This window comes from Belonocnema kinseyi, chromosome 5, assembly GCF_010883055.1.
Source record: "Belonocnema kinseyi isolate 2016_QV_RU_SX_M_011 chromosome 5, B_treatae_v1, whole genome shotgun sequence".
Taxonomy (NCBI): domain Eukaryota; kingdom Metazoa; phylum Arthropoda; class Insecta; order Hymenoptera; family Cynipidae; genus Belonocnema; species Belonocnema kinseyi.
Window position 1 is genome coordinate 118,393,182 of NC_046661.1, and position 23,314 is coordinate 118,416,495.

Genomic DNA, 23,314 nt, shown 5'->3' on the forward strand with positions numbered 1-23,314 from the left:
CCCCCCAACATAAAAGCCATATGCATTTTTTGAACATTCCGTCGTCGGAATTCGGATTGAAAACAAACATAATAAACAACGAAATTATACATCACAATTTGTATGGTTAAATCGACAATTTACGAACTTTCAAGAAACTATGACAGACATTTTTTAATTTTGATGATTCTTTATACTTACTGAAGCCCAGTAGCTTTTAGCCAATTACTGGGTTTCCTTTTGTCTTAATCTGTACTTATAAGTAAATTCTGTGTTTACATATAGCTCTCATATTTCATTGTAATTTGAGGACAACTAAATGCAAACATATGTTAAAATTATTTTTAATTTGGAAGAATACTTTTTAATTATTGAAACGGGTAAGTTTAAATTATTTTAAACTTCAACGTGCCAACAATTTGGAATTTTTTTTAATTCGAATGATTTTAAATGTATATGTTCGAAGATTTTTGACTAATTTTTAGACACTTAGAATACAATTCAGCCAACATAGAAACGATTTGAAATTCAACATTTATATACAAATTGAACAGCTCTCAAATTCGAATATTTTCATAGATATGAACTTCCAAATTGGAAATATAATTACAAAAATACTGTTCTTAAAATTCCAAGCTTTAATTGAATGAAAATATAGCCAGGCTTGAAAGCACTTAAATAAAAGTTTGGAACTGTAAATTTGAACTTAGGATAAAAATATCTTCCACGACATGATTCACCTATAAAGAACTACATCGAAATTGATTTTACTTGGAAGCACTAACTATTGATGTGCCAAGACTCGCCTCTACTTACTTATATTTCTTCTGATAGATCAATGTTTCTATCAAAGAATAAAACCTGAAAGAAATTCTGAGAAAGAAAGTAGAATCTGACAAATATTTTTCGAGAAAAACTAAAATCTGAAAGATAATTTGAAGATACCAAAATTTCAGTGTTTTAAAGCTGAAAGCACTAAATTCTCGACATTATAAGTCAAATGAATTCAAATTTGAAAACCGCAGACGAGTTTCAATTTGCAAATACCGAAAATGCCAATTGGCAAAGTTCCAATGTTTCCATTTAATTTGACTATATACATTTATAAAAAACAAAGAAGGTTGTCATTTACTGATTGGCTGATGACTTGAAAAGGTACACTAACAAATTTTAAGGATAAAGCACTGCGAAAAGGTTTGTTAAAACAATAATTAAAAGAGATATTGATGATGCCACTCTAATTAAAAGAAAGACCTATGTCAAATGTGAATGAAACACGAGCCAGAAGGTTAATTATTTGATAACTCCAATCATACGCCAAGACCGAGGTCATGATTTAAAAATTTTGCATGAATTGTGGATTCCGAAATAATGATTTATGCATTTCTTTAAACAAGAATTGCACAACTGTTAATATTTCGCAGAAACAACCTCTTCATATCTTGATCGTCCTTTTGATTGACTGCAATGCAACTTTATTATTGTTTACTGCATTCATTGTAGAAGAGATCATTGCAATAATTTAATTATTGTAAACCACAATAACAAAAATTTCAAGCGGTTTACAATGTGCCTCATTTTACCCCATTCATAAGGAAATCAATAAAGCCCTAGGCTATTTTAATTGCTAAAACTATCGAAAGCAAGCATGCAATGAAATATAAATATTGTTTAAAATTACAAATAGAAATAAACAATGCAAAATATAGTTAACAAAATTAAAGTACAAAAGTATTGTCATACAAAAAACTCTGAACAATTTGCTTTGCCTTTAAAAGTTTTAAAGAAAATGTTCAGTTACTCTCATAAAATGTTGACATTTTTTTATTTGGACCGATTATTAAGATATAAAAAAATCATCGACACAAAATATGTAATGCAGGAGGCATATATAGACTCTTAATCAACGAAACATATTTATTTTTTCAACTTTGTTTTGATTTTTTTGTTATAATTATAGGCATTTATTATTGAATTGACAATTGTACTGCAATAAATGTAAAAATAAACAAGTACATACATTATTGCAATAGAAAAGTTCACTGGAATATTTAGTCTAAAATAAATAAATAAATATTTAATTTCGATATCTTATTAATAACATATTTTAATATTCAATTTTCAACGTTGAAAACACAAATAGACTCGTTCTTGAATTTTTGTCTGGCTCATGAAAACACCGATGTTATTAACGCTGAGTAGAAAATATGGCACTTTGAATCTGAAAAATAGTGCTGCTCGAGGGAATTTAATTTCAAATTCAAAAGTTTTCCAATTTGGATTTTGGAATTTTCGAAATTAAAATGAACATTTATTATGTATATTTTGTAACGCTTCAAGTTTTAAATAAAAAATTGTTCGTTTTGAATATGAATTGCTTTCAAATTTGCTGCCTTGGCTACCACAATGTTCTCACTTCAAAATTCGGATTTGTCTTTAACGTTATAAAATACTAATGCGTCAAATGAATTCAAAACAACTAAAAAATATGAAAAAAAAATCATTGAGTGAAGTAAGTTCGAACTTATTTTAGAAAAATAAAGAGAATAAATTTTTGTTTATGAAATGCCTAAAAATTTAAGGTGAGTTTTAAAGACTGCAACATGATTTAAACAATACATTTTTTTTAATCTACTGAATTGAGTAAATCTGAGTGAATTTAGAAGAATTGAAAAACATTTAAAACAATTCAGGATAAATTAAGAAGAATTTAGGGTGAATTGAAAATGAATTGCAGAAAATGTTTGGAATTCTCGTGAAATCTTGGAAACCCTACAAAATCTCGCACTTCATGTGAATAAATTCTTTGAAATCCATTAAAATATTCTAACATATCCTAAGTTCTGTGAAATTTGATATTTTCAGAAATCTTGAACAATATGTTAAAATACATTAAAATGTTTGGAAATTTTATAAAACCCTTAGATCTTTTAAAATGTCTAAGTCAATCAAAAATTTCTTCGTAATCTTTAAAAATAACTTAAAATAAAGAATACAATCATTGCAATCCGTGAAAAACTGATAAAATACCGAGAATTAAAAAGAATTTGATGAAATACCTAAGAATACAAGGTGAGGTTAAAAGACTTCAGGATCAAATAAATATAAAATTTTCAAAAGAATCCAATGAATTAAGTAAAATTGAGCAAAGTTAGAAGAATTATGTGAATTAATAAAATTCAAGAGAATTCGCAATAATATAAAAGATATCAGGGTAAGTTAATACAAATTCAGGGTGAATTCCAAAATATAATTTCAAATTTCTCCAAATCTTTGAAACTCTACCAAATACCTCACTTCTCTTAATTAAATTCTTTAATTCCTGAAACCCTGGAAAATGTATTAAAATACCATGTACTTGAAGTTCAGAACGTTCAAATGAACAACATATTTTAATGATGATTTTTTAAACTATATACAGTGCTACAGCATTAATTTACTTATAATACTAAAAATAGATTAGAAAAAAACACAGATATTGCAATATTTTGAAAATACTTTGAGAGCTTTAAAATATCTTAAAACCTTATAGGTCCTGTAAAATCCTTCCATATCTTCAGAAATTCTAGAAAATTCATTATCCTAAAATATTTTAAGCGCTTTGAAATCCCTTCAAATAAATAAAAATAATCCCAAAACACCTTGGTATATTTTAAAATTCCCTAGAATATTTAAAAACCTTTGAAATCTTTTGAAACCACTTGAAGCTTTTAAAAGCTATTGAAAGTTCCTTCGAAATTGTAAAAATTTTCTTAAAAATGTTAAAAATCCCTTCAAATTATTTAAATATATTTCAAAATTTTCCGGAATTTGTAACTAAGCACTGAAATATTTCAAAATAATTGAAGACAATTCAGAAATACGTATAGTAGAATATATATTGAACAGTGATTACGCTCTGATAACATTATAAATTTTTGTAAAGTTCCGTGATGGGCTGCAAATAGGGTACCATATAGGGACCAAATATTGAAAATAGGGTACATTAGGGACCTCAACTGAATATAGGATACAATAGGGGATATACGGACTGGACGGTGGGGCCTGTAAAGAGGTTAAGTTCCACAGTGTCTTACTCAAACACCAAACATGAATATTCGACTGTCAAAATGCGTCAGGTTATACTAGAAATTGGTGATTAATTCTCTAAAACATGTTAGTAAGAGGTCCGTTTTACGAACAACGAACATTTAAAGTTGGCACTGACCAGTACTTCGGGATTTTGTGTGAAACTAACCGGTCAACTATAGCGCTGGGGCTAGTATTACGGAAAATTTCGTAACAGTTCACAGATCGTTTAAGGTTACAAAATAATTGTCAATTTGAATAAAAAAGTTAAAAACTAATGAAATAGTCTATTTTTTCTCAAGAAAGTGAGATAAAAAACTAACCTTTGAGCTGAGGTAGCTGTTGTAGCTCCACATCCTGGGAGTTCCTGTACCGGGAGGATCCCTGTGACTTTTTCGACTTCTTCTTCAGCGACCTCTTCGCAAATGGATCTATTCGATCCACAAAAGTCGCGGACGACATTATGTCAACCTCAGAGGCACTACCGGACAATCTCCTACCCAATCCTTCTTCCTCCAGCTTATCCTCTCACTTCCCAAACTCCTAAACACCCTGCAATCCACACCTTAGAAGCTGCATTCCCAGAAGACGACTATTCCAAAAAATATATCCAAAAATCTCCTCTCTGCCAAAAAGCCTCCTACCGAATCACTTCACTCACACAAATATACCACTTTCTTATCCTCTGGCACCTTACTTAACCTCACTCCCAACCACTATACGTGGAGGCTCCGGGTCGTAGGTCGTGGCCCAACCACGAGGGTTCGACGTGCTGCAAAATTCGTCTCGAAGCCGGGTCACTCCACCACCATCGAGACAAACCTCCTCGCCGTCGGGCTAAATCCGTCCCGAAATTCGAGGCTCCGAAGAAAGGCGTTGTCATACGCACGCAAACGCACGCCCCGTCATACGTCGCGACGCCTTCGGGATGCGTCGAATCCGAAAGAAAAACTCAAGAAAAACGAGAGCACAATATCCCGGAAGAAAATCTCGAGAAAACAATTCCTCAGAGCTCCAAGAAGCCACACCAATTCACAATCCCCTCCTTTCCTAACGATCCCGACAGGCACAGTCCCTCTTTTCTCGTCAGCACGAGGAACTATTTCAACACTAAGGACCCACTATTATGTAATAAAGTCGCTTTACCCCAGGTCTTTCACTCCCGGGGACCAGGGTTTATTTTCCAGGGTGTCAATCACTCTCGGTCAAAATGGCTCGATTTTTTCCCCCTTTGGAAATTCTTTCCCCTTCTAATTTTGTCTTCACTTAGTGTTTTTTTTTCAGACGTTGGACTTCCTGGTTTTTGGAATTTTGTGAAAGCACCGTTAGTGCGGAATAATTTGGCCTCGAGGCGCGAAATTCCGTGAATACGAGAAGAGAGTTTGTTTCACGTCGCCGCCGCCACCGACACCACCACCACGAGCACCATCGAAAAATTAGACACTGTACACTTTTTCTGCCGAGTACTTCACAGTTCACTAGGTGGAACTTTGGAGGAAGTTTCTTTTGATTTTTTTTCGGAGGCCGGTTTTTCAAACTAGAGACGAGGATCACGAAGGCTGAGAGAGGAGCGTTCTATCGCCGTCAGCTGCTGAAAAGGACGTTTCATTTTCGCGAAGGGCACCGAACCGAAAGCACTGACCACAACTAGTCGAGACGCCGCGAGTCAGAGAGAGTGGCGCGGAGAAAATTTTATTGCCGGCAGGTGAAAATTGAAAAACACTGGCGCAGCGTGAGCCGCGGATTTAACGAAGGGTCCGAGGAAGAAAAAAAAAGGTCCGTTTCGCGAACCGTCGGCCCCGTCGGAGTCGGTCGCCCCCTTCACTTCACTTATCGAAAACCCGTCAAGAGGTGCCTTGTGCCTGAAAATAGTAATGTGCGTACGGCAATAATGGACGGAGATTGACGAAGACGAGCGGAAAAGACCGAACAGGTTCGCCAACTTAATTCAAGAGGCTGATTGGTTCATGTAACAAGCGGGAGATTTAAAATTTGGAGTTGCGGTTTAGGAGGATTTTTTATTGATTTCATTTGAGTTAGAGTTGCGTTACAGGAGATGAGTTATTTACAAGTAACCACAAACTTTTCTTTATTCTTAAATTATATAGTAAATATTTTTCGGGAAAGTGAGCATTTTTTCCTTATTTTTGTAAGTTATAAATTGAACGTAAATGCGTTTATGAACATCTAGAAAAATTTTTTTTTTTTTCAATAATTTCAAATTCTTTGACACGTTTTCGATTCTAATCACATAAAAGTGTTATCTAATCGTAAAAAATATTGATCTGTGATAAGGTAATTTGAGAAAATTAAGGTTAATTTTCTACAATATACATAAATTTTCAACAAAATTGTTGAATTTTAAGGCCAAAAGGACGAGTTATCTACAAAACGGGTTAATTTTCAACACGAAAATATTATATTTGATAAAAAAATCAATGTTTTACCAAAAAGTTAATTTTTCATAAAAATACTTTAATATTTCATCAAATAGTTCATTTTCAACCGTATAATTTAATTTTCTACCAAGTTGAATCCTCAACCAAACCAAATATATTTAGAACCAAACAGTTGCATTTTTAACCAAAAAGTATGAATTTTCAACCACGAAGATTATTTTTCGTCTAAGAAAAGACTAATTTTTAGCCAAATATATGAATTTTAAACTAGGAAAGATCCATTTTTCAATAAATAATACTTTCTCAATTATAAATGATGAGAATGTAAAAATATAAGTTTTAAATTAAAAATGAAATAGTTACATTTTTATTTAAAAAAATTTATTCTATATTTATTTTCTAAACACGAAATACTTTAATTTTCGACCAAGGAGGTGAATCTTTAAAAAATATAAATTTTTAACAAACTAGTTTAACTTAAAAAAAAATTTTGCAGCAAAAAGATTAATCTTCTACCAAAAAATATCAATTTCAAAGAAAATACATTAATTTTCAAAAAAAAAAATTTGATCTTAAATCTAAAAAAGGGAGTATCCAAAAAAAAGGTTGAATTGTCAAGTCAAAAATACACTTTTTAAACAACAAAAAAATAATTTTTTACCAAGAGGTTACATTTTTACAAAAATAATTTACTTTTTAACTAAAAAGTTAATTTTCAACCAAATAGTGAAATTTCCGACCAAATTGTTGAATCCTCAACCAAACTAAATTAATATAGACCCAAAAAGTTGCATTTCAAATAAAATAATGGATGAATTTTCCAGCAAGAAAATTAATTTTCGACCATATAAAACTAATTTTTAATCATATATTTACATTTTAAAGAAAAAGAGATGAATTTTTAATTGAAATTATGACTCTTAAAAGGATCTAATTTTTTAACCGAAGAGTTCAACTCCAAAAAATAATCATTTAACTCACAGAGGATTAATTTTATAAAACTGGAATAGTGGAATCTGCAACCAAGGAGATGAATCTAAAATAAAAAATGTCATTTTTAACAAATTTGTTCAACTTTTAATCAAGTAGCTGAATTTCTGACAGAAAAAAATAACTTTTTAAAAAATAGTTGCATTTCTAACAAAATAATAAAGTTTTCAACCTTATACTACAATTTTTCATCAAACGAGATGAATTCCGAACCAAAAATATAATAGTAGACTTTTCAGCCAAAAGTAGTTTATTTTTTTTGTATTGGATTCTATTAATTTAGTTCGCATTTAAGCGATAAACGAGGAAAGGGTAAATTTCTCAAAAACAGAAGAAAAAAGAATTCTTTAAAATTAATCATTAGGAAACGTACTAAGCGCTGTCAAAGTTCGTAAAGTTACTTCCAATGCCCCCCCCCCCCCTCTGTCAAAAGAGTAGTTTTTATGGTCACCCTCTCACCAGTCAAACTGGTAACGTAGTTTATGCACGGGCCGTGATTAGAACAACCCTAGAACTTAAAATGGGAATAAAAATAAAAAACTGCTGATTTTGAATCTCAATGTTGGCGATGCTGCCGACAAAAATGGCGCCACCGGCTTCCGAAAAAACACAACAAATATCAAATTCAAATCTATTTTGTAATACATCTCGCACCTAAAATGTAATTCGAATTTCTTTCCAACTATAAAAATTTGAGAGTAATTTTTAGGCAAAAATATGATTGAAAATTTAAAATAATTCTTTAAATTATGACCATTATGACTAATCCAATATGACACATTTTTTTCTAGTTCTGAAAAGTCCCACTAGCGGCGCTAGTAACTACTCGTCACGCTGTTCGCGCTGTTCCATCGCTGTTCATCGTCACCCGTCATAACCGCGATAACCTTACATGACAATTAAAGATATAAATAATAATTTCGATTTGACGCACTTACGTGCACTCTAAACTAAATTAGGTTTTTTAAAATCTATTAAGATGCAGAAGAATTTATTTTGTGTAAGAAAATATCGATTCTTTGCTCGTGAAACTACGCTGGACGCGAACTCAGACTGTTTTCGAAACTGTCATATTTGGTTACAACAATAGTTGATGTATACATTATTATTTTCTTTTTATATTATTAAAACCTGTTGCAGTCAGGGTTAGGATGTTGTCGCGCAAAAATAAAGATTTACGGACAATTAAGGAAGGCGTAGTAGGAAAATATGTCAAAAAGGAAACTCCACCCGAAATGCCTAGTGAGTACAACACATCAAATACAGTTTGTTTTTTGTGTATACAATAGGTTAGAACACATATTTAGCGATAAGCTTGTCAGGAATCGCATCTAATTTTTGTTTAATAATTGTATGTTTTTGCAGATTGTCTTTTACTATTTATTATTTTGCGTGGCAACTTATGTAAAAATGAAGTTTTTATTCATAATAAAAAGATCTGCACGTAAAAGTTTTATACTTGAGAGCGTTTGAAATTGAATTATTTCAAGTTGAAATTGTTAGACGTAAATCCTTTTATACTGATGCTCATTTTGCATAAAATTATTTATTGTGAAATAGATTTCCATGTCTGGTTTTTAATTTTCAATATTTTTCCTGCTCTATTTGCATACAATTATTCATGAAAAAAATAGATTTCTTCTCGATCTTAAATCAAAAAATAGATTTTACTAATTTATTGTTTGAACCTCAAGATCTGTGGATTTAAAACTGAAAATTTTATTTTAAATGTTAGCTCTCAATGGCTCTACAGTTTTAAATTTAAAACTTTCCCAAACTCATTAAAAAAAACTCATTTTTTAAATTTGTCAATTATAAATTTAAATTGTTAAGCGTTTAAAATAGAAGAATTTCAAATGTTAATCTTTTGAAATTTAAACAATTTCACATTATCATGCTTTTCCGAATTTCAAGTTTTAAAATGTGATAATATTTTAATCAGGGTATCTAGTGGCCCTAGTGGACACATTTTTACGAAAAACTATTTTTACAAGAATCTAAAAATGAATATAATAAATTACAACAAAAATTAACAAGAATTTACAAAAAAGTAAAACTATAAGAATCTGCTAGAATGTTCCGGATTTGCAGGCAAAACGTTGTTCTTTTTCGATCTAGGATGACAAAATAATATTTAAAATATTGAAATAAGATAATTTTAAATAGAAGGTGGTCATTGCAATTAATATATTCGAACTCTTCAAGATAAAGCAACTCAACTGCAAATTGAAACTGTCAAAGTGGAATACTTTTGAATTTGAAACTTTTAAAATTCAAGCTTGAAAGTCTTTTAATTAAAACGCTCAATAATTTACCCGTATAAAGCCGTTAATCAGAAAAAAATTAACTAATTTTTTACTTTTATACATTGTATAATTTAAAGATTTAAAAAATAATAAATCCAAGCTATCATTTTTATTGCTGAAAATTGAAGAATGAATCAACAAAAATTTTAATTTTCAAAATTATCCAATTTTGATCAATTTAAAGCTAGATACATCAATATATATATAAAATTGTTTTTAAATCTTTTTAAATATTCTTTTAACAATTTGTGTAACAAAATCATTTAAAAATTTTCCAGGAATCTAATTAATAAATTTTGCTATTATTTTGGAACTCGATTTTTTTCTACAATTTTCCAAAAATCCTTAATAATAAAAAAAAATGCCTAAAAATCTATCACATTCGTTTTTGAAAATGTTGTAAATCTTGTTAACTATTATTTTACGATTAATTAAGAAATCTATTTTAGTTTTTATAGGAATTTTGAGAACAAATTTACATTATTTTGAAACCTCTCAACATTCTTAACAGGCTTCTAAATTTGTTGCTCGATATCTTCAAAATTTTGTGTCAAATGTTTTTAATTTTTTTTCAAGTTTTAAATTATTTTGTAATATTTTCCAAACTTCTAAATATATCTGAAACTTCATCGAATTTTTTTGAAATTCATGATTTTTCAGTTGTTATTTATGAATCCATTATTGCCTGTTAAATCTTTTTAAATAATCTTTTAATATTAATTTTTCAAAATAAAAATTCAATATAAATTTTCCCAGCAGTCTTCAAAAATTTTGATTACTAATAAGTTTAATATTATTTTTAAGATAACCTCTCATGATCCGATACGGAGCTGAAGTTCGTTTCGTTTCTGATAATTGACAAATGCATTAATTTACATAAAATTGGTTTGAAAAAAAATTACATCTTTGATTTCAAATTACTTTTAATATATCTGGATATCTAGGTACAATTTTAATTTTTAAAAATGGTTGTATAACTGAAATTGCTGCTTGATCTCTGATGAAATATTTTTTTTGTAAATATTTGTAATTTTCCAGAATAATTCATGTAGAATTAAAAGTGTTTTTATAACGTCAAACTCCCGAATTACAAAAATCCTGTAGTTTTCCGTAAGATATTGAAGATTTTACAACTTGTCAAAATTTTGGATACCAGGGGTCCTAGAAGTCTTCGTTAAATCTAGAGTAAATCTTGAGTTTCGCTTATTGTTCTGGAATTTTTATTCTCTTATAGAAAAAATAAATTTTTAAACTTATTCTCTGCTGTTCGCGAATTTTATTGATCGGAGAAAGTCAGGGATTTGAAAAGAATCCTGCAAAAGTCAGTGAATTTCTATAAAAAACACTTAAATAACTGTCAAGGATAATAATTTAAAAAATTTTAATTCTAATTTGAAATTTTGTTATTCCGTGTATAAAAAAATTGTATGTTACAAATGTTACCAGATTGAGATTCTGTTATTTGAATATTAATTGTCAGGAAAAATGAAAAATTGGTCAGAATTTTATTTATTTTCCTTGTATTTTTATTTTTTGTTTAGCTTCTCTCTCCAAGCAAATACATTTTTAGATAATAATTTTATTATCGTGTTACAAATTCAACAATTATATTAAAAAGTTCTCCTTTTTCTTTGAAATATCTAATATGTAGATTGAAACTATGTAGGTTGATATTTCATAAACTTGGTTAAAATCAGCAGTAAAAAATTATTGAATTTAAAAAATGTCGTGAAATTATCGTTAAAGTTAAAAAATGAGAAACTTTGAAATATTTTCGATTTTAGCGTCGTGATTTATCACCGCGACAAAATGAACAAGCATCAAAAAACGGGGTTTTGGTTATAAAATTAGATTTTTGTGGGGAGTGAGAAATTTCTCATACGACACTTATTCCAGTTATACTAGACCTACTATTTCTACTAGGTTTCGTGAAAAGTCCTGAAATTAAAAATACCGTAAATAAAAAATAATATAATAATAAACAATATCCTAATACAAATTTTTTCATTTGTTTAGTTTCTTGTAGCTTGTAAAGTCGGTGACAAGTCTAGAAAAGTAAAGTAATGATTAAATTATTATGCTTTAGTTTGTATCAAATTTAATTTTTAAGGTTCATATCGAGAAAGGGTCAGAATTTAAAATGATCAGTTAATTCACAAAATGTTCTAGAAGAATGTTCAACGTTATGACTAATATTTTTTCGTATGAAGTTTATATTTCATCTTTTGATATTTCCATTTTCTCTTTGTAGAATTTTTCTTGTAATTTTGAGTAATATATAATATATTTGATAAAAACATAATTTTATTTAGTTATCAATGTCTGGAGCACGGAACCAAATAGAAGACCGAGAAGACACAATAATCAGCAAACTCTTTCTACTTCTATGGTAAAAAGCGCTTTTCCTTCATTATTTGATTTAATTCATTCACTCCTTTAGGGTGTTTAGTTAACGTATGAATAATTTTCAAGCAGTTGATGTCTCAGCAACCAAGTATGGTTCAAAAATTCGGCAACACCAAAACCACAGAGAGTGCAGTAGGATTAGGAAGCCACGAAGGAAAATACACTCCGAATAGTTCCGTCCCAGATTTAGCTCAAAGGTTAATTCAATTTATTTCATTAAATTATTAGTTAAAATATCAACTAAAAAATTCTAAATTTTGCGCTAAATCTTTCAAACGTATCTTTCATTTTCTTTTTATAAATGAAAGAAATTTTTTCTGATTTTATTTCGGTTTGACAATCTAATTTCCAAAAATCGAGATTCGCTGAAATTAAAAAAATCCTCGATTCTAACGATCAAATTTGTAACTTTAATTCGTTTAATTCTGCATTCTTAAATTTTTTCATTCAAGTTAAAAAAGAAGACTGCCTTCTTTTTCGATACTCTTTTTTTATTTTAGTTTTTTTTCGTATTTAAATGAGCCTTATTTTCTTCTAGATTTCAAAGTCTCTCGGTACATTCTGGATCGAGTGACGGAATGTCTTTGCGAGCAGCAACGCCTTTATACCATCCGGGATTATCACCAGCCATGTCCCATACATATGTTAATCAATATGCAGGTTCCGAATACCATTTGGATAGAGTTCAAACACCACAGATGCCTTTTCTCCCTTTTGAGATTGAAGCTGGATACGGAGACTTTAATCAACCTGCCTTTCGACAAATTGCTGGGTGATTTTTTTATATGGAAATTTACCCTATATTCAGTTAAGGTTCCTAAAGTACCCTATTTTCAGAAATTGGTCCCTATTGTACCCTATTTGCAGTCCATAATGGAACTAATTTAAAATATTTCAGATTATTTTTAATTATTTCGAGAAATTTGTAATAGATTTCAATATTTTGAAGTGGGTTTTAAAGACTTTAAAGTATTTTTAAAACTTCTAAGGCATTTTCAGAAGCTTTTAATTTGAAATATTTTGGAGAATTTTAAGAGATTGTAAGGATTTTGTTATTAATTGAAATTTTCAAGAGCTTTAAACAATTTCAAGGGATTTCCAAAGATTTTAAAGGATTTAAAATATTTTTGGATACTTTAGGTACTTTAGGGTATTGTAGAAGATTTCAAGTCATTTTTAATTGTTTTTAGTATTTTAATAGGATTTCAAAGAGTTTGAATTATTTTAGGATAGTTTTCTCGCATTTTGGACGATGTGGAATGATTGTGCAAGACTTATAAGGTTTTGGAGGGTTCCAATGATTGTAAGGGATTTTTAAACTTGCAATCTATTTTAGCACATTTTCCAGGATTTCAGGAACTAACATCATAGAGTTTCACAGGGTTTTTATAATATTTTAGTGGAAAAAAAAATTGATGCACGAAAAGTGAGGTATTTCGTAGGATTTCAAATATTTCAGAGAGTCTTTAAAGATTTCAAAAAGTTAAAAAATATTTTAGGTTAAATAATTTTCTAGGATTTCGGAAGGTATGGAACCTATAAAGTTTTAAGATATTTAAAAATATTTTAAGGTTTATTATAAGGTTTCCAAGTGTTTTAATGATTTTAAAGAATTTTTTCCAGAAGAGTTAGTTATTTTGTAGGGTTTTAAAGATTTGAAATTATTTTTTGGAATTCATCCTGAATTTTTATTAATTTATCCTGAATTATTTTGAAATTTCTAATTCATTTTAATTCTTATAAATTAACCCAATTTTACATAATTGAATGGATTTTTTTTAATTTTGAAAGATTTTTATTTATTTGATCCCGAAAATTAATTGATAAAATGATCAAAGGATTTGAAATGTTGAAAGGTATTTTAAAAGATTCTCAGACATTTTCAAAAGCTTCAAAAAGTTTCAAGGGATTTCAAAAGATATCCAAGAATTTTAAATATTTTAAGAAATTTTAAATGAATCCTAGATTTTTTATTTATTTCAATAGTTTGAAGGTATTTCAAAGGCTTTGAAATGTTTTAGGTTATGTTAAAAGATTCCAATGCATTTTCAAGAGATTTCAACAATTTCAAGGAATTTAATAAGATTAAGGGATTTTAAGAGATTTTAATATTTTAACTAATTTCAAAGAATTTATTCACAAGAAGTAAGGGATTTCGCAGGGTTTCCAAGATTTTCAAATATTGTTTGCAATGCATTTGAAATTCACCCTGAATTCTTACTAATATATTCTGAATTCTTCTAAATTCACTCAATCTTTTTCAATTCAATGTTTTTTTAAGAAGTTTTTGTTTAATTAATATTGAAGTTTTTAAAACTCACATACATTTTTCGGTAATTTATCAAATTATTTTAAATTCTCTTTAATTTTTTTAAAACTCGTTTCAAAATAACTGAATTCAATGAATTTTTTCGTATTTTTAAATTCTGTTGAATTCACTTGATTGTTTTTTAAGTTCAGTTTGGTTTTTCATGGATTTCATCGAATTCATCTCGTTTCCCTTAAATTCCTCTAAATTCACACATATTTTACTAAAATAAATATATCTTATCGATTCAAATTTTTTTACTAATTCATTTGAATTGTTTTGAATTGATTTGTAGTCATTAGTATTAATTTTTGAAGTTTACCCTGAATTCTTCTTGTTTATGTTAAGGATGTACACTACGTATAATAAATCTCAAAAGTCGCCAATCTTTAAAATGATTTATAAAATCGACCTATTATTGATTTCTGGAAATCTTGACGGAAGCTTCTAAGTGTACTTTAGAAAAAAATAACTCAGGTAAAAATTATTTCTTTAACAGTAGTTATTTAGAGTTTTAGTTATTTCTTCCTCTTTAGGTTTATGTGACAATTCCCATTTAATCCTAATTATAAGGGCCTCATTTTATTCTTTGAAGGGTTCTCTACAATTATATTCGGGCGTTATTAATTAAAATTTAAATTATCATTGCTTTTAACAATAATAATTGTATGATTTTTAAATTAATTTCTTTACTAAAATCTACTCGAATACAGGGTAGCCCAATTGATCTGCAACTTTTTAGAACGCAGTATTGTTTCACATATATAAAACTTAATTTTTTTGAAAGAATTAAAAAAGTAATGAAAAAATTCCACTTTTACATATTTTACATAATTTGACATAAATTTCTAAAATTTAAATGTTTTCCAATATTTTTTTAAATTGCTTCAATCAAATAAAATTTTTTATAAAAAACACAGTGTTCTCAAAAGTTGAGGTTCAATTGGGTCACAGTAAGAATTGTAACTTTTCCCTAAATAGAAAGGAAAATCACGGTAAAGTGCATTGTGGGTATTCTACACCCCAGCGTATTTAATAATATATTGTTTAACCCCTATTGAATATTTTGTCATAATAAAATTATCCGATATAGTGTAAGATATCTTTTATAAGGTAGAGTTGATTTTATTGCCATTTATTTATTTAAAGTTTGTTTTAAAAATTCTTGAAAAACAAGTTAAAAAATGGGGGTTTTACTTAAAAATTCATAACTCACGTAATTTTAATTATTTTAACCTGAAAATGTATGACTATACTTTTGAAATAGTGTACTTTCATAAAAAAATATTGCAACATAGGTGCTTTAAAAAAAAAAATTTATTCACACCCCACGATTTTTTTACCTCCACTCAATTTTTTCGAATTAATTATGGTTTATAAGAGTTTGAAAATTTCTTGGGGTGTTAGATACCCTTAATGCAATTTAAGGGTTAAATAAGCAATTTTAACCTGAATTATTTTTGCCTGACGTATGCTTAGAAGCCTCCGTCAAGATTAATTTACAAAAATTAGTAATAGATCTACTTTTCTCGATTTTATGAATTATTTCAAAGACAGGATACTTTTGAGTTTGATTGTACATCCTTAAATTTTTCTAAATTCATTGCAAATGACGGAAATCAATGGAATTTTTTTAGTTTTTAAATTGTTTCTAATTTGTTAGAATTCATTTGGATTTACCTTGTAGTGTTTTGAATTCTTATGATTTTATCGTGAATTTGTTACCCTTTGAGCGCAATAAAGTTCCCAATAAGCGTGACAGAAGTTACCCATTGTTCCCTATTTTTAATCCCATAGGGACTGTGAGGCCTGCTGATATTTGAAGTTTGGAACTACTTCCTCTTCAATTAAATACTTTGAGAAGTCTGAAGTATAAAGATTACATCAAATATTTCAGATATAGTAGAACGCATTCTGAAATGTCGAGTTCGAGAAGCGAACCAGCAGAAGAACTCCCTTTACCGCTAGGATGGTCTATGGATTTTACTCTCCGAGGTAGAAAGTATTATATTGATCATAATACAAAAACCACTCACTGGTCCCATCCTCTGGAAAAAGAAGGTTTACCTACGGGCTGGGAACGGATAGAATCCCCGGAGTATGGAGTTTATTATGTAAAGTAAGTCTATTTTTTAGGATATTAGAACAATTTTATGAATAGCTGATTTCAATTATCAAATTAGCGATCCTATAAATTAGATAGAACCTATCCCAATCCCTGTTAGAATTAGAAAGATTGAAAAAGCTAGAAATTGGGGGATAGGAAAAGATAGACCTATTCTATGTCTCTCAATAGGTCACTTTGCATTCCGAAAACTCTATCTTTTCCTTTAACCTATCTCAATAATTCCCCACCTCTCTCATTATCTAGGACGAATTTCAATCTCTTTCTCTATCTTTCGTAGCGGAGGACCCTCTTATTTTTCTTCACCTCATTCTTTCTCTTCAACATAAATTTGAATCTTAGTCTATCTTTTTTTTCTATCTTATGCCATTGAGTACTTTGTTCATTTTATATCCCTCAAACTTCGGATATGAATCGAAAAGTTAGGAAATTTATTTAAAAAATGAATTCGACGTTGACCACATACTAAAAATACGAACATAATCTCCATGCCTATTAGGAATGGTGGTCGACCATTTCGCCACCTGGCGCCGAAAGCTAAAACTAGAAAGAGTAGGTACAATTTTAAAGGTGTATTTTAATTTTTGCATCAAAGATCTTTAATGATTGTTTTGAAAAGTATAAAACAATAATTCAATACTAAAAACAAATCTGCATCAAACATAAATAGTTTTAGATTGAATTTTCATCTTATACAGTGAGAAAACACACATTTTTGAGCTTTAGAGTTCGACTGATTCTCGTGAAAATTCAACAATTTGATATAAACTTAAATTATTTGATAGCAAATTATATATTTTTTATATATTGAAAATAACGAAAAAATATAAATAAAAAATTAATCGAATCAAATTTGGACTAACATCGCGTTCATTGTTGAAAGTATTTAGTTGCAAATTGATATAATTTGTTAAAATGTCGTGTATTTTGGTATAAAATAAATTTTTTTGGTTGAAATACAATTATTTTGTAGAAAGTTCATAGTTTCGGGTCAAAAATTAAAAAATCTGGTAAAAAATGTATGTATTTTTTTGGAAATTCGTCTTGTTTGGTATCAAATCGATTTTTTAAAATTAAATAAAAATATTTTTTATTTTAAATTGCATTTTTTTTTTTTTTTGAAATATAAACTATTAAATTTATCATTTAAAAATCTTGTTTTCAGGTTAAAATGAACTTCTGGGTTTAAAGCGGAACTACTTAAAAGTTCATTTTTTTGCCGAATATTCATAATTTTAGTTAAAAATGTTTATTGTTAAAAAGTAATTTTTTAACTGAGAATTTAATTATTTTGTTGAATATGAAACTGATTGGTTACAAATTAACTTTCTTTGCTGAAAAATTATATTCACGGGTTGAAATTTCAACTGTTTCGAAGAAAATTCGTCTTTTTGACTAGAAAATTCAACAATTTGGTAGAAAATGGAACTGGTTTTTAGAAAACTCATTTTCTTTTCGCTTGAAAATCAAATAATTTGATATAAAACTCAACTATTTGGTACAAAATTAAAACTATTTTGTCATTAAAAATGAATAGTTGTAGATTGAGTTTCCATCTTAAATAGCGAAAAAACAACACATTTTTGTCAAAAAGGTTATAAAAAAAGTGTAAAAAAAATAATTATTTCACTATTTCATTTAAGTTTCAATCCATTATAAGCCTAAATCAACTTTAATTAATGTATGTAACGACCAATTTTATCCACATTATGCAAAGAATACGAATAATATACGATAGGAATTGAAATAAAAATTCTAACCTAATTGTTATATCCGATGTTTCAATGGTAAATATTTCATGTGTAAATTAATAAAAATTTACATTGAGTTCATTTTTGCTTCAAAACAAGTCCATTTAAGTTTATAATCTTTTGAAAGTCACAATAAATAGTACAATAATTGTTGTTTTTTTTTTTTTTAGAAATATATTTCTATCAAAAAATGTGTTTTTTACCGTATAAAATTCGAACTAGAAAGAATAGGCACGATTTTAAAGATGCATTTTAATTCGTGCATAAAAGTGTTCTAACAATTTTTTGGTGGGGTTTAAATTATTTATTGGAATTTGAATTTGTCATATTCAACTTACCATTGAAGTGTTTTTAGACATTCTTTCTCGGAAAAGAGAATATATACGAAAATTTTTATTCTTTTAAAACAAAATGGAACATATTTTGTGAATTATTTTCATCAGTGTAACCAATTATAAAAATTTCATTTGTAATTTTTTTAAATTTGGAAAAAAGGTCTAGGGGCTTTAGAATTTGAAACGACTCTTTCTTTAACAACTTTAGCAACTCTTTCTTTTTTTTGTAAGTAAAATGGCTTATATGAACAAAACAAACAGCAAAATATATCAAGATATGTAAATAAAAGTTTAAATTACACTTATTTATAACTTTTTACCTTGCCGGGAATTGTAAAAGGACTTAAACGGTAAGTTAAATACGACAAATTCAAATTTTTGGTAGACTCATATTTGACACGTTATAATAATGCAATTAACAATAATTTACATGCTTTCTTTTAACAAATCGCTTCGAATTTACTTCAATATCATGTTCCAATAGTTTGATTTTGAAAAAAAAAAATTTCCAGGAAATAAAGGGGGGTACCAGCTATTCTATAATTTAACCAATAAGTCTTTATCAGAAACAAAGTTTTTAAGATGGAATTTACACATTATACAGTGATAAACCACAGTTTTTGACAAACATATTTTTCTAAAAAAATCAATTATTGTTCTTTTCATTCTGATTTTCAAAAGATTATAAACTTGAATGGACTTGTTTTTAAGCAAAAATGAACTCATAGTAAATTTTTATTAATTTATACATGAATTATTTACTATTTAAAAATCTGATCTAAAAGTTAGGTTAGAATTCGTATTTACATTCCAGTCGTCTATTATTCGTATTCTTGGCGTAACATGGATAAAATTTTTCGCTACATACATTAATTAAATTTGATTTAAGCTTAAAGTGCATTGAAACTCACAATCGTAAAAAAACTTTTACGCAAAAATTAAAATACATTTAAAAAATTGTAGCTACTCTTTCTAGTTCCATTTTTCGGCACTATGTGGCCAAATGGTAGACCACCACTCCCAATACACACTTAAAATATATTTCCATCCGTTTAAATAAATCCAATAGATGACGCTCCGATCAGGTAGGCCTGTTTTCGCCCTGTTATGTATTAGTCAAAAACGATTATTATCCTATGAAAAGTGATTTCTATGAGAAGAATGTGTAAAATTGACAATTTAAACGTTAAGAACTTGTAGCCGAGTAAATTAATTATTGTGTTGAAAGTTTTGTTTTCATGATTTATGCGAAATCATAGGATTGAAATGTGTAGCTCCGGGCTGTTAGACTATAATAGCAAATAGCTCATTTTTCAACCAAAGAAATAAATAATTTTTAACCAAAATGATGTATCTTCAATTAAAAAAAAAAAAAAAAATTTCAACAAACGAGTTTATTTTACAACCAAGGAATACAAAAAATAGTTATATTTTCTACTGAAATAGTGATTTTTGTAGTTAAAAATTGATTTTCAATAAACTAGTTATATTTTTAAAAAGAGATAAATTTTCAGATAATGAAATTTTTAAAATTTTGTTTGAGTTGGCTACAACATTCAGGTAACCACAAATACATCCATGCATACATACAGCCAGACAAACATACATAAAAATACCGACGATATTTCGTGATTTTCGGATTCTGTGATTGCCGAAACGTAAAGATCCGTTAAAAAGCAGAGGTCGAAAATTTGGACGATTATATGAAGGGTCCAGGGTCTAAACCTGTTAACTGGAATTTCAGAAATTCTACACGGCGAAGGACAATCGTTGTTGTTTTCGCTATTTTTAATATTTTTTTAAACTGGTAAATGTTTTTTATTCATTTAATAGAGAAAAATAATACACTAGTTCTACCGTTGATTTTCTATTGTTTTTCACGGGCTAGCATTTTTCTGCGTTGTCTTTCAAGCTGCGGGCAAGTTTTATGTCAACTTTTTTGGAATCGCAAACCAAAAATAGATGTACTTGCAAAAATTTAAAATAGTTTATTGTAAAAATTTGCTGAGTCTTAGTAATCGAGCCGCGTCGCTCACCTTCGTCTTTACAGCGATGTGTAGACGACGACATCGAAGATGACGTGAAAGTAGTCACAAAATACATTCGACGCACACATGCACTTAACTGCACACACACTGATATTTGTCTCACTGGCCTGTTCTACGCGTAAACTTAGCCGTTGTGAGAAAAAGTACGTATTTCCTATAAGACGCTATAAGCAGTTAACAGGTTTAGACCGCGGACGTATACTCTAGATACCAAAACGTGAGTTTGGAAAATCCATTTTAAAATAACTAAAATGACATAGGTTTAGACCATTGAGATAAAAAAATATTGACGTGGATCGATAAAGGATTTGATAAGACAGAAAAAGGGAATTGAAAAAGATAGAAGGGAATTTAGATTGACAGAGAGATAGAAAAATATTCAAAAAGATTGGATCTCTATATTTTTCTGCCAGCAGGGATATGTGTACCAAAAGAATTGCAAAAAAATTCAACTCTGAATGAATTTACAAAATGAAATTAAAACATATTTATTTTGATATTTTTTAATAAAACACTCTTTTACGGAAAATTTAATATACTTTTGTGGCATGAGTTCCAAAAAGAATAACCTAGAAAAGTTAAGGAATTGTTTAATTATATTTTATTTTTAAAATAGAGTTTCAATTTTCAATCGTTGAAATGGATATTTTCAAAGAAGTTTTTTGTTGATCATAATTAAATACCTACATATTCCCCCATATACAAAAGTGCTTAAAATTCCAAGCCTTGAAATATAAATTCATTTTCATTTAGAGGCTTTCAATTTTTAATTGTGGCATTTGTTAGATTAACTGAAGGATCCGCTGTCTAAACCTGTTAACTAACATTTTTTTCGAAATCGATTTTTTTTTGTATTTTCTAGAACATTTTTTATATGCAGTTAATATCCCGCAAGCGAAACAGAAAAATTCCTTTTATTTTTTTAAATAGATTTTTGAAAGTCGCGTTTTATTATCTATAGAATAGGTCCACGGTCTAAACCTGTTAACTGCTTATAGTGTCTTATAGGAAACCCGTACTTTTTCTCATAACTGCTCAGTTTACTCGTAGAATAGGCCAGTGAGACACATGTCAGTGTGCGTGCAGTTAAGTGTATGTGTGCGCCCCGGCAAAAACAATAGAACACTGCATATAACAGGTTTAGACCACTGAATCCCTTGTAGATAAAATTTGAATAGATTTCAATTGGCATATGACGTTCAATTTCGATTCAAATGTTATAAAACTAACAGGTATTATTTTTTTCTATTGGATGAACAAAAAACATTTTACAGTTTAAAAAACAATTGAAAATTGTAAAAATAAAAACGATTTTCCTTTAGCCGTGTAAAATTTCTGAAATGTCATTTAACATGTTTAGACCGCGGACCCTTGAACTGGTCAATGAGTTTATGGTATCTAACTGAAAGATCCCTCATTAGAAGCATACCCAAAATAAATTTGACACGGTTTACATTTTTCTTTTTGTAATTTTCGAAATTTGTATGTGATATAAAGCTTTGTTTCATCCGAAATTTTAGAATCTTATCAAATTTTTTGAATCAGGATTTAAATTCAACGAGTAATATAGTAAGTTCAGGAATTTTAAGCCTTTATATTTTTATGACATTCTCGTTTTAATAAATATGGAATTGGAACTTTTATCATTAATATTGTCAAAATGCGTCCATATAAATTTGCAATCATTTATAATTTTAAAAGTCCTGGTCTCGACAATTTCAAACTTAGTTTCTGGGAAGAACCGATAGTCGGAGACTTATGTCATCTTCGAAGGTAAATATAACCTGAGTCAAATGTAATTAAAATTTATAAGCTGGGTCAAAATTTCGGAATTTATAATTAATAAACATGTTCAAATTTGTTTGTCTGTAGCAATATTTTATTATAACAATGTTTAAAATAAATATTCCGTATTTATGAAGAATAAACTTTAGAATTAATTCAAACAAACATTACAAAAATTGAATTGAAACCTCAAAAAAAACGTAGAGGCTTCGATATTGTAATTATAACTAAATTTAAAAAAAAAACTAAAACAAAGTGTTGTGTTTATTTACTTTGTGTTTATTTTAACAAATGGAATGAAACTTTAAAAAACGACCTTAAACTCTTTTTGCCGCATGTTGAAGGTATTTCCTTTTCTAGAGAAAAGTTAAGGACATGTGACACAGCTAAATACCTATATTACCGACCTCACTTTATCAGTTCATTGAATGTTTTTTTGAACCTAAGAACTTTTTTTGTAAATAAAATATCAAGCTGAAACTTTGGAAAATGTATTAGAGTACAATAAAGTACGTTTAGGTACTGTATTTTGGTAGGAACTTCACTGAAAATTATTTTATCTTTTTTCTGATCCTCGACATTTTTTGAACGTTCGAACTTTTTTTATACATAAAATATCGGTCTCAAACTTTGAGAAATGCAAGAGCCGAAAGAAAACTACGTTTAAGTACAACGCTTAATAATAAAAGATGTAAAGAAAAAATTTCGACTATCAATTCCATCGGCATCAGCCGGTAACGTTGTACACGAAAATACGAACCCTGGCGGCCACTAGACGAGGCTCTAGAAGGTTCGTATTTTCGTGTACAACGTT

General features: G+C 28.6%; 2 protein-coding genes across 3 annotated transcripts in view; one reads left to right on the top strand and one right to left on the bottom strand.

Annotated features, from left to right (window-relative positions):
• The window catches only part of LOC117172291 (serine/threonine-protein phosphatase 2A 56 kDa regulatory subunit epsilon isoform), a 163,100-nt gene extending 158,339 nt beyond the window's left edge, over positions 1–4,761 (bottom strand). The window contains exon 1 of the mRNA XM_033360048.1: positions 4,371–4,761. Coding sequence (XP_033215939.1) covers positions 4,371–4,509 — 139 coding nt within the window. The 5' untranslated portion in view covers positions 4,510–4,761. The remainder of the gene's footprint in view (positions 1–4,370) is intronic.
• A 3,510-nt stretch (positions 4,762–8,271) lies between these two features.
• LOC117173041 (protein salvador homolog 1) overlaps positions 8,272–23,314 on the top strand; it is a 21,854-nt gene continuing 6,811 nt past the window's right edge. The window contains exons 1-5 of one of the 2 annotated variants that reach the window (XM_033361407.1): positions 8,272–8,678; positions 12,055–12,131; positions 12,215–12,345; positions 12,687–12,920; positions 16,354–16,575. In XM_033361407.1, the coding sequence (XP_033217298.1) occupies positions 8,588–8,678; positions 12,055–12,131; positions 12,215–12,345; positions 12,687–12,920; positions 16,354–16,575 (755 nt within the window). In that variant the 5' untranslated portion in view covers positions 8,272–8,587. The remainder of the gene's footprint in view (positions 8,679–12,054; positions 12,132–12,214; positions 12,346–12,686; positions 12,921–16,353; positions 16,576–23,314) is intronic. The other variant, XM_033361409.1, reaches the window with a different exon arrangement.